We start from the raw sequence: 16,240 nt of genomic DNA on the forward strand, positions 1-16,240 counted from the left end.
TTGGCTGTAAAGGAAATAACTGAACTTGGCCTGTGCCAGGCTCAACGCCAGGGTTCTGGGATCTGAGGGCCAGGATGTAAGGCACCACCTCTGAGGAAGGTTGTCTAGGGAGGAGGAAGGGACAGAAGAAAGAGGCATGAATGGGTGATCAAGGTAAGCAGAAGAGGAAACCACCTACTTCCCAGCTTGGCCCAGGGCTCTTCATGATGATCCTGAGTGCAGTCAGCTTTCTAGTTAGGGAGAAGCTCCTGTCCCACTGGGTGGCTGGGCTCCATGAGGTGAGAGGAAAGGATGCCACACCTCCTCTGTCCTGCTAGTGTGGGTGGGTGGCTCCTACCACAGCTCAGGAGTCCTTGTCCTGTTTTTAGCAGTGACTGCCTTGACTGTCACAAAACGCCCTTCAAACCTCTTACCTAAAATATTTTTAATTTGAAAATGACATGTTTTGGAGACCTGTGATAAGAGAATTGGGCTCTTGTCTCCGCTCTGACTTAATTTGTGGCCATGGGTAAGTCATTTAACCGCCCTGGTCGCATTTTTACACCCATAAGTGAGAGGATTGCCATTTTATCATTTCATGTACGTGGTAATTACATCCAAGACAAATGCCAAGCAATAACTAGAAAGTACACAGGAGATGTGCACTTCAATGATGTCACACTAAAGAGTATCTAAAGAGTATTATCTTGAATACAATTTAATCTTTATTTATTTCATTTTAAATAATGAATTGGGTACTCCATCTCCAGTAAATACTACTTAATTTAGCATTTTCATTTTCAATTATAGCAATCAAAATCAACATTACCTTATAAAACATTGTCGTAGAGGATTAACACTTCTGAAGAGTATTTTTTTTTCTTTTTTTTAAAATGAATTTATTTATTTTTATTTTTGGCTATGTTGGGTCTTCATTGCTGCGCACGGGCTTTCTCTAGTTGTGGTGAGCGGGGGCTACTCTTCGTTGCGGTGCACGGGCTTCTCATTGCAGTGGCTTCTCTTGTTGCGGAGCATGGGCTCTAGGCGCGCAGGCTTCAGTAGTTGTAGTGCACGGGCTCAGTAGTTGTGGCATGAGGGCTCTAGAGCGCAGGCTCAGTAGTTGTGGCGCACGGGCTTAGCTGCTCCGTGGCATGTGGGATCTTGCCGGACCAGGGCTCAAACCCGTGTCCCCTGCATTGGCAGGTGGATTCTTAATCACTGTGCCACGAGGGAAGCCCTATTTTTTCAAAAAACACGATATCGAGTAATAAAACTTTCAGAAAACTTGTATCGTGTAATGTTTCACATTAACTTAGGTAATGATAGAGACGGTGGTTTTCAAACATGTTTCGTAGAATTCTATGAGTTGTTTGAAAGTAAACGCAGGCATTTGTGATTATTATTTGTGATTTGCAGCCCCTCTCATCCATTCATTTATTCGTTCATTTCACAAAGTATTAGTGGGGGCTTACTATGAGCTTGCTGTGATGCTAGAGGCAGGTGCAAGACAGGGGTACCGGGCCTCCTCTCCTTAACTTACAGTCTGATGGGGGAGGCGGGCAAATGGTCGCTCTAACGAATTACAGACTGAGATGTTTCCAAAGGCAAGGAAACCAGTACCATGAAAACTTATATCAGAAAACTTCTATCAATAGAACTTAACTTAGACTTGGGACAGCGAAGATGTCCCTGACAAATGTTAACTGCTGTGACAGTTCTGGGGAGCTCTGAAGGATGAGTGGAAGGTTAGCAAGGCGTGTGGGTGTGGTGGAGGGGGAGTGGATGGTGGATGGGTGGCAGGTATTTCAGACAAAGAAACAGCATCAGCGACATAATTTGAGAGTCCCAGTGCAAAATGCAAATGTGAAGCCCCTTGTTCAAAACTATTAAGAATCTACAGATGGCACAGGCAGAGCATTAACGCAAGGATGGGGCCCTGCGACACTGCACAGGCCGCACGCCCCAGAGCCAGTGCTTGTCCTCTCCGTGGAAGGGAGTGTGAAGGTCAGGAGTCAGGAGGAAGTGAGAGGCCAATGCGTCGGAGGAGAGCCCCAGGAGGGTGGTAGCAGATGGAGCTGGAGATCAGGTTCACTTGAGGATTATGTCAGAGACTACACCTCAGTAACACAGGTAGTGATCTCACCTTTATTTAAATACTTACATTAATTTGCATTGGTCATTCTCAGTTTGATGTCAATCTGGTTACTTCTTTTTTTTTTTTTACATCTTTATTGGAGTATAATTGCTTTACAATGGTGTGTTAGTTTCTGCTTTATAACAAAGTGAATCAGTTATACATATACATATGTTCCCATATCTCTTCCCTCTTGCGTCTCCCTCCCTCCCACCCTCCCTATCCCACCCCTCCAGGCGGTCACAAAGCACTGAGCTGATCTCCCTGTGCCATGCAGCTGCTTCCCACTAGCTATCTACCTTACGTTTGGTAGTGTATATATGTCCATGCCTCTCTCTCGCTTTGTCACAGCTTACCCTTCCCCCTCCCTGTGTCCTCAAGTCCATTCTCCAGTAGGTCTGTGTCTTTATTCCTGTCTTACCCCTAGGTTCTTCATGACATTTTTTTTTCTTAAATTCTATATATATGTGTTAGCATATGGTATTTGTCTTTCTCTTTCTGACTTACTTTACTCTGTATGACAGACTCTAGGTCTATCCACCTCATTACAAATAGCTCAATTTCGTTTCTTTTTATGGCTGAGTAATAGTCCACTGTTTATATGTGCCACATCTTCTTTATCCATTCATCCGATGATGGACACTTACAACCTGGTTACCTCTAAAAATGAAGCCAGGGTTACAGAAATTGTTCAAGTAGGGAAAGCTTGGACTCTCCTCCTGCTTTCTTTCTTTTCTTTTTTTCTTTTTTTTTTTGCCACACCACGTGCAGCATGTGGGATCATAGTTCCCAGCCAGGGATCAAACCCTGGCCCCCTGCATTGGAAGCACGGAGCTTTAACCACTGGACCGCCAGGGATGTCCCTGGTCCTGCTTTCTTGGTGCTGGGTGCCTAGGCTGATGGGTTGTCTAGAACTTGCATGCAGAAAGGCATAGGTCACAGGAGTGAACCTGACTTTGCACCTTCCTATCAAAATATGCATTGTTAAAAAAAAATGCATTGTTGAACTGTGGCAGGAAGCTGTAGCCAGCTTTCAAATTTAAAAGAATAAGGAAAATTCATTACTTACACTATTACCCAAGTTCAAATCTTGGCTTTCCCACGTACCACTGTGTACTCTTAGTCAACATATCTATTTAGTTGTTAAAATATAAACTTGTTTTTTAAGATAAAGTAACACATATACATATTCAAAAATTCTGACATTAGCCTCTGGTGAATCTTTTCAGCAATTTCCTAGGCATATACAATGTATTTTCATATTTTTTACACAATGGATTGTACTATACCTAATGTTCTTTTTACTTTTATTAATACCTCTTAAAATGTTAGCATTTTTATGGACTTCCTAGTATTTCATTTGTATGGATATACCATATTTATTGAAACCGTCAGATTAACAAACATATAGGTTACTTTCTGTTTGGGGTTATTATAGAACAATGCTTTACTGAAAGCACCTTTGCTCACTTACACAAGTGTGCTGGCAGAATAAATTCCTAGAAGTAGAGCTGCTAGTTCCAAGGTTATGGTCATTTCTAATTTTGTTAAGTATTACCAAATCAGCCAAGTTATTTAAGTGAGACTTGATTTCTTCATGTCTGTAAATAGTGACCAACAACGACTTTCTCAAAGGTTTCCTATAAGGATCAAGTGAGATTAAGGCATGTTAAAAGTCTACTACATAGCAAGTAGGTTGTCAATAAATGTCAGCCTGCAACTTTACTTTTACTTAGAAAGACAACTATTTATGAATATTAGGATGATTATAGCTGTGGCCCTGAGCTCAGCAAACACAAAAATTCACAGAAAACATTGTAGTATCATATCCATTTTAAACCCCATTGTTGGACATAACCAATGAAATCTCTGGAAGTCAGAGTATTTTTGAGAGGACACAATTTGACATTAAATACCGCTTTCCTGGCCTGAAGTTGATTTTTGATAGTTGCCTATTTAAAAAATATATGTATATATATTCCTGATGATAAAAACAAGATTTACTGTGCTAATATATCCATCAAGATGTGTCTTCCAGTCATGGCTTTTGTACTTGAGTGAAAATCTTGCTGCTCATTTTGTCATTCATTTATTAATAAAGCCCATACATCCGACTCTGAAGAGAAACCTTTTGATAAGAAAATGGAAAATTTTAGACCTCTCGTTTCCATTTCGAGAAACCTGTTGTCTCCCCCAAACCTCTGGGGCCCTGAGACGTTTTTAAATTTATCAACAGCCCAGAAGGAGGTTAATGGGGCGCCTCAGAACGAAATTCCCAAGCGTCCGGGCCCAGAAGCCCCAGCCGGGACCACAGCCCGCGGTCAGCTGCAGGCTGGAGGCAGATCCTCCTCGGAGGGCCAGTCGGACTAGGAAGCCATTGCTCCGCTCCGTGCCGGCTGTTTATTGAACACTCACTTCACTCAGCCCAGAGCTCGACCGGCCCCACAGCCATCCCGACGCGGGACAAAGATCCCGTCGGTGACTCGTGCCCGCGGGGGGACGCAGAGCTCTGGTCGCACCCCCGTGCATCTCGCACCGAAACTTCAGCCGCGGTGGACGGCCGGAGGCGGTCGGGACTCGGCTCCCCGGGCAGGCGTTCCCTCAAAGCGTGTCCCCAGTCCCCTTCACCGTCCCCACGGGCGGCCAGGCGGGGAGCGGCCGGGGGCCGTGATCCGGCCCCAGCCGCCACTCGCGGACGCGGCCCGGAGCGCTGGAACAAAGGGCGCCCGGAGGCGCGGCCCGGGGCGGAGGCTCCGGGCGGGGGCGGAAAGTGGGAGAGGAGGCCGGGCCGGCCGAGGGCACCGGGCGCGCTTCCGCCGGCCGCGCCGCGCACGCCGCGGTAAATGGGAGGCTCGGCCGGCGGGGGCGGGGGCCGCGCAGCCGGGGAGTTTCAGGAACTGGAGGAGCGGGCGGCGGCTGGAGTCGCCCAGAGCCGAGACTCGGGGCCGAGGCGGAGCCGCCGCCGCCGCCGCCGCCGCCGCCGCGCCGGGGCCCAGCCGTAGCCGCCGCTGCCTTCGCCCTCGTCCGGCCGACTCGGGCCGACAGACGCGGCGCGGGAGAGGAGCCGGCCGTCCCGGGCCAGGGATCCGCCCGCCATGGCCACCAAGGTGAGGGGCGCGCGGCCCAGGCCCGGCCGGCCGGTCGGCCCAGCAGCGGCGCGGGAGGGTCGTGCCCGCGGGCACGGGCGGCGGCGCCGCCGGGGAGGCCGAGAGGTCGCGCCGGGGCCCACCCGGCCCCCGCAGGGCTCGGGTTACGCGGAGCGGGCGGGTGGCCGGGGCTCGGGCGCCCGGGGGCTCGGCTGGCGGCGCGGGAGGGTCTCGGGGCGGGACCCCGGCCGCTTGCGGCTCCGTCTGCAAAGTTTGCGCCTGAGCGTGGGCCGCGGCCGCCGGGAGAGAGAGAAGTTCCCGCAGCCCCGGCGCCCGCTCCGAGGAGCCGCCTGACAGCCGGGAGCCCCGACTCTTTCCCGAGTGGAGTCCACTCCTCACCTCCCCGCGCGTCCGGCCGCCGCGGGAGCAGCGTCCCCTCCTTCCGCAGAGGGTGGGACCCCGGCTCCACGGGCCGCTTTCGGGGGCCCGACCCCCGCCGGGGAGAACTGAGAATTTAAAATCCAGGCCGGTGAACGAGGGTTCCCGGGGAGGGAAAACGACAGTGGAACGCCCCGCTCCTCCACTTCCCTCAGTTTTCCTGTTTTTTTTTCTTTTGTTTTGCTACCTTTTTGGTTTGAATGTTATTTCCAGCATGAATAAAATGCAAAGAGGGAAATGACTCTGCTTTCAATTACGTGTCTGCTTAAAAAAAGGGCCAGGCCCGAATTACGTGGTGGAACTTTGACTCGCGCTTGGTAATTGGCCAGGAGTGCTGATTTGCTTATTTTACGGTATTGTCGGTGGAATTAGCGGTCACCCCTTGCTACCTGAGTCTGCAGGAGCGTCCATCTCCCGCTCCCTGGGCTGGGGCGTTTTCTTTAGTTCTAGATGTCACCTAGTAATGGGAAAGCCACGCTCCCCTCCACGAGCCAGTGATGGGGTTTGAGTTGACTTTTTTATTTGATTGATTTTTGCAAATAGTTTTAGTAGTGTCCCCTTTATAAACATCAGCACCCTCTACCATATTTACTTTTGAAACCTCGAAGCTTCTCTTGGGTTGGTGAAAACCTTAGATTGTTGTTGTTGGGTTTTTGTTTTTGGTAGAGAGAGAACTTTGAAAGCTGATAAATTTCAAATCCCTTTGAAAGATCAGATTGATATTTCAGTCCGTGGAATTTTGTTCTGTATCTGCCTAGGTGTAGTGTTTATTTTTTTTAAAGTGGAGATTCTTAAGGGAACCTGTTGCCTGCTGTTACTGAAATAATTACCTTCTTGTTAATGTATTATTGGCTATGCTCTTCCTTGGTTTTATTAGGTGTGATAGAACTTGCTGCCTTTTTAACGTATATCATTTTGTGTTGATATTTTTTAAAACAAAACTTAAGCCAGGGATTTCTAAGGAAATTTGATTTTGAGGTTTGTTGCCAAACATTCCAGAAATTACCAGTTACACATCCTATTTTATACTCATCTTGCAACCTTAAAAGCTGTTTGTGGTCGATACCTATTCAGAGGTGGTCAGTGTTTTGGTATTTTGCACCGTGATCTACTGATGCATATTAGATAGACTGTCCTTTGAGTGGGACCCAGCTTAGCAACTAGTGCTGGTATATGTAATGAAAATTTTATCTGATACTTAAACCTGAACTTAGTTTTTCTATAAAATTAGAAAGGAGAATAGTTCTTGTACTAAACTTGAATTGCATCTGTCCTCACTAAGCACAAGCCTTAAAGCATGTGTAAGCACTTCCTACTTTTTTTTTTTTTTTTGCGGTACGCGGGCCTCTCACTGTTGTGGCCTCTCCCGTTGCAGAGCACAGGCTCCGGACGCGCAGGCTCAGCAGCCATGGCTCATGGGCCCAGCCGCTCCGCGGCATGTGGGATCTTCCCGGACCAGGGGACACGAACCCGTGTCCCCTGAATCGGCAGGCGGACTCTCAACCACTGCGCCACCAGGGAAGCCCGCACTTACTACTTTATTGTCTGCTCCTCCAAAGGCAGATTCCAGTAATTCTGAGTCTTGGTTTCTTTCACCTTTATAATCACTATTCCACACGGTACTCCTTTCCATATTTACACTGTGACAAACCACTTCTGGTTTAAAAAAAAGGAAGAGCAGAGAAGCACTTATATAGGAACCTTCTCAGTTCTCTGGTTTTCCTACTTCCTGATGATTCTTACATCAAACCAAAGTCTCATTTTTTAATTGTTCCCAGAGAGTAAATTTGTCCTTATTTTGTTACACACCCCCTCCCCCACTTCCCATCCCTGCCCTTACCAACATCTGAGTAGTTTGGGTTTTTTTCTTTAATTTAATCGGGTAGGTACTTTTTAGTAAGAGAGAATATACATATAGTAAGTAATAACATCTAACTTTTTTTAAAATTGAAGACTCATATGGCACTCAGGCTCCTGCTACAAGCATTAAGTGATAAGAAATAAATACAATATCTGGATATTTTAGGTAGTGTTGGGTTTCCCTTTGAATTAACCAGAAAATACCTTCAGTTCTCTTCAGATATAATTTTCTTATGTATTGCTCTTACATATTTTCTTGAAGATGCAGTTATCTTTGAACTATCATCCTTTTTAAAAAACTGCACTGGTATATTCACAATAGAAAGAAATTATCTTTTAGAAGAAAAATGAATTAGGTAGTTCTTCACTGCCAAAGAAAGTTAATCAGTAACTGCACATTTTAAAGAAATTATCTGTTCTTTGTTTCTAATCATTACTCAGGAGAATGCTGAATTTGCTTTGAGTCCCAGTCTTGTCTCATTTAGTAAATACAACGAAAGGCTAATATGAGTGTGTAGCCTTGACTTCCAATAGGAACTACAGGTTGTATTTTTACACTGTCATATGGTGCACTTAGGAATAAATTATTTATTTACTTATTAAGTCTTGGGAAAGGAATTCTTTTTTGGGGGGGCTAGATATAGCAAAAGGGACAGGAAGGAACTAGTTAACGAAGTTAATCCATAGCTATATAATTTAGCTGTAATTTCCATGTCACCGTTAACTTTTGGTAACTAATTTAAATCCTTTTGTGCTTAGGTAGTCACTTTTAGGAGTAATCATTAGAACCAGATTCTAGGAGTCCCTGATGCTTTTTTTTTTTTTTAACTTTTCTTTCCATCTCCAATGTCTAAAGTTGTATATTTGTGTTATAGTGCTTGTCTGGTTGAATGAAGTGAGTGTGGAATGTTGAAATTAGCGGTAGGAAAAGAGTGAATTGCTCAGGAGTGTTCCAATGATATACATTAGCGAGAAGAGTTTAGAAAGCATACTTTGTAGTCTTTCCTGAGCAAAAACCTCTTTTTTGAAGAGGTTTATTGAAGAAAAGAGTAGAAATATCTTTCTAAAGCGTCTTAAAGATTAAGTTGTTTTTGATAGTTTTTTTTAACAGTATGGAAAATGGTAGCATTCAGTTTAGCATAACAGTAATATTTTTTAAGTGTCTTCATAAATAGAATATCTAGACAGTATTTCTGTAGTCACAGAAAAATTCTATGACAGTAGGAACATCAACCGATTTCTTATTAAAGAAGGAATAGATGAGAAAGCATAAAAATTCTGCAAAGTTTTCTACTATACCCTGCTTCTGTGTTGACCATCTGAAAATTAGTTTTTTACTCTGATTGCCCACCAAAAACTTTGTAACTTTGCATATGCTGTTCCTCTTTTCTGGAATGCTGTTCTCTGGCCTTTTCCCCTACATACCTTCTTTTACACATTATGTCTCAGCTCAAAGCATTACTTCCTACAGAAAGCTTTCTGATCTCCCAGACCCCTGTTACAGGGTCACATCATACGTGCAGACTGCCGTTTTACATGTGTTTCTCTGCCCAGTGGCTGTCTCCTTTAGGATGCTGTCAGCCGCAGGAGGATGGACTGTGTGTTTGCTCCTCTGTGTATCTTATGTGACAGGCACAGACCAGGCTCTTGATAAACTGTTATTCCATGAATGAATGTTGATTTTCTTGTCCCTATTCCTCCCTCTCCAGTTTGAAAAAGCAAAAAGATTTTCCATTGAGATAGGTGGCTGTTAAAACTATTTAGCTCCACCTGTAAGCTTGTTTCTTTTAATTGTGCATTTTAGTAAAAACTTTTTAAAAGTGTGCATGCACAATGGAAAATAGACATCTACAGCTCAGTTATTGGCAATGTTTTTTAAATAAATCAGTTTTACTAATTATTACTTGAGAAATTGGTTATGTTTTAAGGTAATTGGAAAAAACTTAATGCTTCTGAGATTTTAAAAAGAGTTATCTTTGGGCTTCTCTGGTGGCGCAGTAGTTGAGAATCTGCCTGCCAATGCAGGGGACACGGGTTCAAGCCCTGGCCTGGGAAGATCCCACATGCCGCGGAGCAACTGGGCCCGTGAGCCACAACTACTGAGCCTGTGCATCTGGAGCCTGTGCTCCGCAACGAGAGGCCACGACAATGAGAGGCCCTCGCACTGCGATGAAGAGTGGCCCCTGCTTGCCACAAGTAGAGAAAGCCCTCTCACAGAAACGAAGACCCAACACAGCCAAAAATAAATAAATAAATTTTAAATAAATAAATAAAATAAAAAGAGTTATCTTTAACCCATGAATTGTTAGAAATGTGTTTAATTTCCAAAAGTATAGGGTTTTTCTATTTATCTTTTTGTTAATGATTTCAAACTTAATTTCATCATGATCAGGGAGTCTGATTGTTACTAATAACCATACCTGAAAATTTGTTGAGGCTAACTTTGTACCCAGTATATAGTCAGTTTTTATAAATGTTCCACCTGTGCATAAAAAGAATATATATATTCCCTAATCAATGTATGTATATTTTCTGTATATGTCCATATACACTTATTAACTATGCTGTTCCCATCTGTATCCTTACTAATTCTACTTGATCTGTTGTATCTTAATGTCTTTTGGTCTACTTGACAGAGATGTTAAAATGGTGAATTTAAAAAATCTCTCTAAGGTTAGGATTAGTATTATCTTCCAGGTGAATTGAACTTTTTATCATTATTAAATGACCCTCTTTATAGTGCATTTTTTCTCAAAGACGGTTTTGTCTAAAAGTTAATGTGGTTTCACTAGCTTTCTTTTGGTAAATATTTTCCTGGTATATAAAAGCCTGTAACTGAATTTTACCTTTTCGTCTTGTTTGGCAGTCTTTGTGGCTAGAGGGTTTTGTTTGCTTTATTTGTGTTTATTGATGTGTTTGGATTTCTGGCTACCATCGTATAGATTCACTGAGGATTCCCGCCCCTCAACTTTTTAGAAGGTTTAGTTCCTTACAGGCATACCTCAGAGATGTTGTGGGTTGGTTCCAGACTACTGCAGTAAAACAAATCGCATGGACTTTTTGCCCCCCAGTGCGTTTGAAAGTGATGTTTACACTATATGGTAGTCTGTTAAGTGTGCAATAGCATTATGTCTATAAAACAATGTATATACCTTGATTAAATAGTACTTTATTGCTAAAAATATTAAGAGTCACAGTAGTAACACCAAAGTTCGCTGGTCACCATAACACATATAATAATAATGAAAAAGTTTGTAGTATTGGGAGAATTACCAAAAGGTGACAGAGACACGAAGTGAGCAGGTACTGTTGGAAAAATGGTGTGTCAGTGGACTTGCTCTGCTCAGGGTTGCCACAGACCTTCAGTTTGTAAACACTGCAATATCTGCAAAGTGCAATAATGCAAAGCAAATAAAAGGAGGTATGCCTGTATGTCACTTTTTTCAATTGGTTGTCGTAAGCGTATATGTTACTATTTGTACGTTAAAGTCCAAAAGTCCTCACTATCATTACCCTCCTCCTGGGTTACAGGGACTTTAAGAAGCTCGGCTCCAGTCATCTCTCCCAACACAGTTACTGCCCAGGATTTTCATTCTGTCTTCTCTACCACAAATTAGACATTATTTTTGTTTTTTATACAGTTAATGTTTACTTAGATTTAATCAACTTTTACCATATCTTTGCTTCCTATTCCTTTTTACGTTTCAGTTCTTTCCGGGATAATTTTTCTTTTGCCTGAAATGAATTCTTTGGAATTTCCATTAAGGAGAGTTTTTTGTTGGTAAATCTCTCATGTGTGAAAATGTGTTTTGCCCTGTGCTTGAAAGATAGTTTTCTAGGTATGGAGTTCTGTTATTTCCCCTGTTTCCTACCGTCTTACTGGGTTACTGCTCAGAAGTCAGCCATCTAATATTGTTCCTGAATAGTCTGATACTTCCCTCTGCCTGTTTTTAAGACCTTCCCCGCGTCTTCAGTATCTTACAGTTTCACCTTAGTGTGTTCATGTGTGGATTTTATTTATATAGCCTGGGATTTATGGGCAGCTTGGATCTTAGGATGGATGTTTCAGTACTTCTGCACCAGTGCAGTTCCGTAAAATAAACTTCCTGTGATAATGGAACTAATCCTACATCTGTGCAGTCCCGTGTGGCAGCCACCTGCCACGCATGGCTAAGGAAAACTTGCAGTGTGGTTAGTGTGACTGAGGAACTGTGCTTTTCATTTTAGTTTAAATAGTCACACGTGGCTACTGGCTATCATAGTGGGGAGTGCAGTTGTAGAAAATTCCCAGTGATTGTGTTTCACGAATATTGCCTCTTCCCTGTTCTGTCTTTCTGGAACCCTAATTAGCATGAAAAGGTCCAACAGACATCTAACTTCCTAACTTTCAACTGCTGTGTTTTCTTTGTGCTGCATTCTAGATAATTTCTTTGACTCCTACCTTCAGTTTACTATTCTTTCTTTAGTTGGGCCTAATCTGTTCTTTGATCCATTTAATTTTCAATTATATTCTATTTTTAGAAATTGTTATTTGGTTTTGTTTCAAATCTGCTTGATCATTCTTTATATTCTCTAATTGCTCATATCTTTAAGCTTCTTTTAAGCATATTAAACATTGATTGTTTGTGTCTGTTCTAATGTCTGAGGTCTAGTTCAGCAGTTGTCTCCACTCATTCTCACTCATGGTGCCTTGTTTTCTTGTGCGTTTTGTGATTTTATTTTCTTCTGTGAGTTGCTCATTTTCCTTGGAACTTCATCTAAGGGTTTTGATCCCTAAACTGAGTTATATTCGTACACAGAGAATTTGTCCTTGCTTATGCCAGTCTCTTGGGGACACTACATCCTTGGGATCACTGTAACTTTAATTCCTGGCTTAATGTTTTTCCAGCCATACTCTATAGCATAAATATGGACCTCAGATCTCAGGGGAAATCTCCCTTATTCCCCTACTTTGGGTCAAAGATAAGACAGGTTTCCTTGCTGTTCCCTTCTGTACAATGTGTTCTTTTTCCTTATGTTGAGGTCCTTTTGGGGTCCAGCTTCGAGCTTAATACAGGAGTGTTCGTCTGTCACCTCCCGCCTTCCCCAGGGCAGCCTGCAGAGCAGGACCCAAACTCAGGCTCTCCGGGACATAGAGGAGACTCCTGGGGTGGAATCCTATCTCAGAACATTTTCCTTCCAGGGTTTCTGCTCTCATATCCTCTGACCTCTCTAGATCCTTTCCTTTTGTGCTGACTCAGCAGTGTGTGTTAAAAGGTGTTTGTGTGCTTGGGTGTGTCTTTGCTTTTAATATTTTATTCAGCACTTCAGTGTTTCAGTCTGGTGGTGGTTCATGGTATCAGCCTACCATACGTGCTGGAACAAAATCCCAGTCAGAGCATCTTTATAACAGACTGTAAAGTGAAGGAATGGAATATCTGCACACAAAGTGTTAATCTGTTTTTTGGAGGGAGAAAGGTGGAAAAGCAAAGTTGTTAAGCATTTTAGTTGAAACCAAACCTTAAGCCATCAAAATAACAGGCTGGGCATTTCAGTTTCCAATTGGTATTTTTATTTTTGCTCCCCCTTTGATTATCAGAAACCCATGATCGATTTAGCCCATCTTATTCATTTTTAGGTGTTGTAAAGACAGTGCTTGAGGATGTTATTCAGTATGACTCAATTTTTCTAAGCTATTTTTAGTATCTGAAAACTGAGTCATAGAGTAAGTAGTATTACCTGCAGAGGCAGGATTCAGAAGTTACCCGTTTGTGTCACGGGGGACAATAAGTCAAAGGGGCATGTGACTTTAGACATTAGTTAACTAGGCGAAAAATGGACTTTGTTCTGGGAACCGTTACCCATCATCATTCACTGACTGCTTCATTTGAGTATCGAATGAGCTCAGTGCCGGGTCTTCTGCTCCACGATGGAGTGTCAGTCTGAAAGGCCTGTCCTTACCCTGAAGCTCTATTGTTCTAGCTGAAGGTAGGTCTGCTGCAGGGCGCAGGGGCCTCCTGCTGCAGCTTCTCAGGCCAGCAAGGCTTTCCAAGGAGCTGAGTCTTGAAATGTATATTTTTTTCTTTAATTCGTTGAGTGAATTTTAACCCTTATCTGATCACATCAGTCATTTAAAAAATACTTAAATAGTACATCTTAACAGTCTGCAAGTCCAGACTTTGTCTTGTAGGATCCGATAATCAGTTTGGCAGACAGTTTTAGCGGTTCCTGTGTGCTTCTCTTACGCTGGATGTAAGGCTAAGATTTGGATCCTTGCCTAAGAGAGTAGACATTCAAAAATTAATGAGCTATTTAGAATGTACCAGTTAAATGCCATTTTTAATGTATATCTAATGCAAATTCACAGAAGAGGACTTAAAAATGTAAATTTGTGTGTTAATAGTAGTTGTCTATCTCACACTTAGGAACTTCTTTTTCATCTTTAAGCCTGTTTTGTATTCTCAAGATTTTGAGTAATGAACATTTATTGCTTTTGTAATAAGGAAGAAAACAAGTTAATTTTTTTTTAAACTTAAAAACGTATTGAGCTTCCCTGGTGGCGCAGTGGTTGAGAGTCCGCCTGCAGATGCAGGGGACACGGGTTCGTGCCCCGGTCCGGGAAGATCCCACATGCCGCAGAGTGGCTGGGCCCGTGAGCCATGGTCGCTGAGCCTGCGCGTCTGGAGCCTGTGCTCCGCAGTGGGAGAGGCCACAACAATGAGAGGCCCGCGTACCGCAAAAAAAAAAACAAAAACAAAAACTTATTGTCATTAGCCAGGCCTCTCAAGCAGACTCCTAAATTTATCCATCTTCTGTTAATTTCCTTTGAATTATGCTAAGATGAAAAAAAGGTTTTAATTAATGCTTATACATAATAAGTGGCACTTTAATAGGAAAATGCTAATGCATTCAGTATTACAAAAAGAAACTTAAAATTTATTTTTCTTCCCTCAGCACCATATTTTCTTCTTCCAAAGGAGAAAAAGTATGCTTCTTAAACTTTTAAAAATACCTAAAAACTTACTGAATAACCAGCACTGAACCTGGAGTTCTTGAAAATTGCTCTTTTAAATACATTTATGTTTTACCTGCCTCTCTGCACGCGTTCCCTCAGGAGCTCAGAGGACTCCTTCGTGAGTCAGCAGCAGTTTCATCACTCTTGTACTTTCCCCACCTTCATAAGATTTTAAAGTCAGGAGTTGAATTTAAGATTTTACAGCCTTTTTGTTGATGTGTCAGGCTTACTTTGTCTCGTGATTGCTATTACCAGTAGGTATATTCAATTTCTCATAACCAATAGACTTTCGACTACTGAGATCTGTAGTTACATCAGATTGATCCATCTTAATCGTTTAAAGCCATGATGATACCAAAAAATATGGAGATTGTTTTTTAAAATTCTAATATTTAAAGCTACTTCTGGTTCCAGTCTTTACCACTATATTTATAGTTTTTTAAAACCCATTCCCCTTTTTGATAAGTAAAAACATCTCATGCTTTTCCTGTAGTTTGTATTTAACAAGTGATAGATGGTTCTCTAAAATTTGAGTACTAAATATGTTCCCCCAAACTCCCCTCTTCTCTGACTCGTTAGGAATCTCTGCTCTAAGGAAGATGATGGCAATGGTAATAAGCTTCCATCTAAGAGAGAAATTGGACTCTTACTAAAGTGCATCACTATTTTATGAGTGGTGATCATGTTTCCTGAGTTTAGGCATTAATGGTGGAGCTGAGGTACCCCAGCTGCATCACAGTCCCCCGCCTGGAGAGCTCGTTAAATCACAATTGCTGTGCGATTTCTGAGTTTCTAGTTCAGGAGGTAGGCCCGGAACATGCACTTCTGCCAGTTTCAAGGTGATGCTGAGGCTGTTGGTCTAGGGACCACACTTGGAGAACCAATGTTGCAGAAGATTGAAAAAGAAAGTAAGAACCTGGGTTCGGTCCTAGGTTCATCTCTGGAATCTGTGGACTATAAAATTGGTGGGCTCTGACACACTGTGTGCAGTGAATACTTCGTTCTTGCTTAAAGTATTCTAATCTAACTGAGTTCAAGTGATGCTGAAAATTTTAAAAGCTGGTATTCTCAAAAACTGTTAAGCTGCTCATCAGCTTGTGGTTTTCAGTGTTGTATTGATTGGTTATTTGTGTTACGTGCAAAATGGCTTAATCTAGTAGAGTCTGATTATTACGGTGGTGAAGTGACTGTGACTCGTTATTACTTTTCCTGTTGCTTTTTGGTTAGCCAGAAAACATGCCCTACAATTTTGAATATCATTATAGTTCACAGTAATCAGTCCAGACTTAACGTGCTTTGTATCACATGTTCCTAAAGTGGTTGTATAATGAGAACAATTTTTTTTTTTTAAGAAGATATTGGGGGTAGGAGTTTGTTAATTAATTTATTTATTTTTGCTGTGTTGGGTCTTCGTTTCTGTGCGAGGGCTTTCTCTAGTTGTGGCAAGCGGGGGCCACTCTTCATTGCGGTGTGCGGGCCTCTCACTATCGCGGCCTCTCTTGTTGCGGAGCACAGGCTCCAGACGCGCAGGCTCAGTAGTTGTGGCTCACGGGCCTAGTTGCTCCGCGACATGTGGGATCCTCCCAGACCAGGGCTCGAACCCGTGTCCCCTGCATTAACAGGCAGATTCTCAACCACTGCGCCACCAGGGAAGCCCATTGAGAACAATTTTAATTCACTAGGGAAGATTATTATGTAAAAGAATCCTGTTTTTTAATTATTTTGTAACTTAGATAATCTATGATATTT

The 16,240-nt window shown here is 42.7% G+C and overlaps 1 protein-coding gene across 1 annotated transcript in view; it reads left to right on the forward strand.

Moving 5' to 3' along the window:
- Positions 1-4,956: 4,956 nt before the first annotated feature.
- The window catches only part of SNX9 (sorting nexin 9), a gene marked incomplete at its 5' end in the record, with an annotated part of 91,727 nt that continues 80,443 nt past the window's right edge, over positions 4,957-16,240 (forward strand). The window contains 3 exon segments of the mRNA XM_082668901.1: positions 4,957-5,017; positions 5,020-5,192; positions 5,194-5,220. Coding sequence (XP_082525027.1) covers positions 4,957-5,017; positions 5,020-5,192; positions 5,194-5,220 — 261 coding nt within the window.

This window comes from Grampus griseus, assembly GCF_964374135.1.
Source record: "Grampus griseus genome assembly, chromosome: 13".
Lineage (NCBI taxonomy): Eukaryota > Metazoa > Chordata > Mammalia > Artiodactyla > Delphinidae > Grampus > Grampus griseus.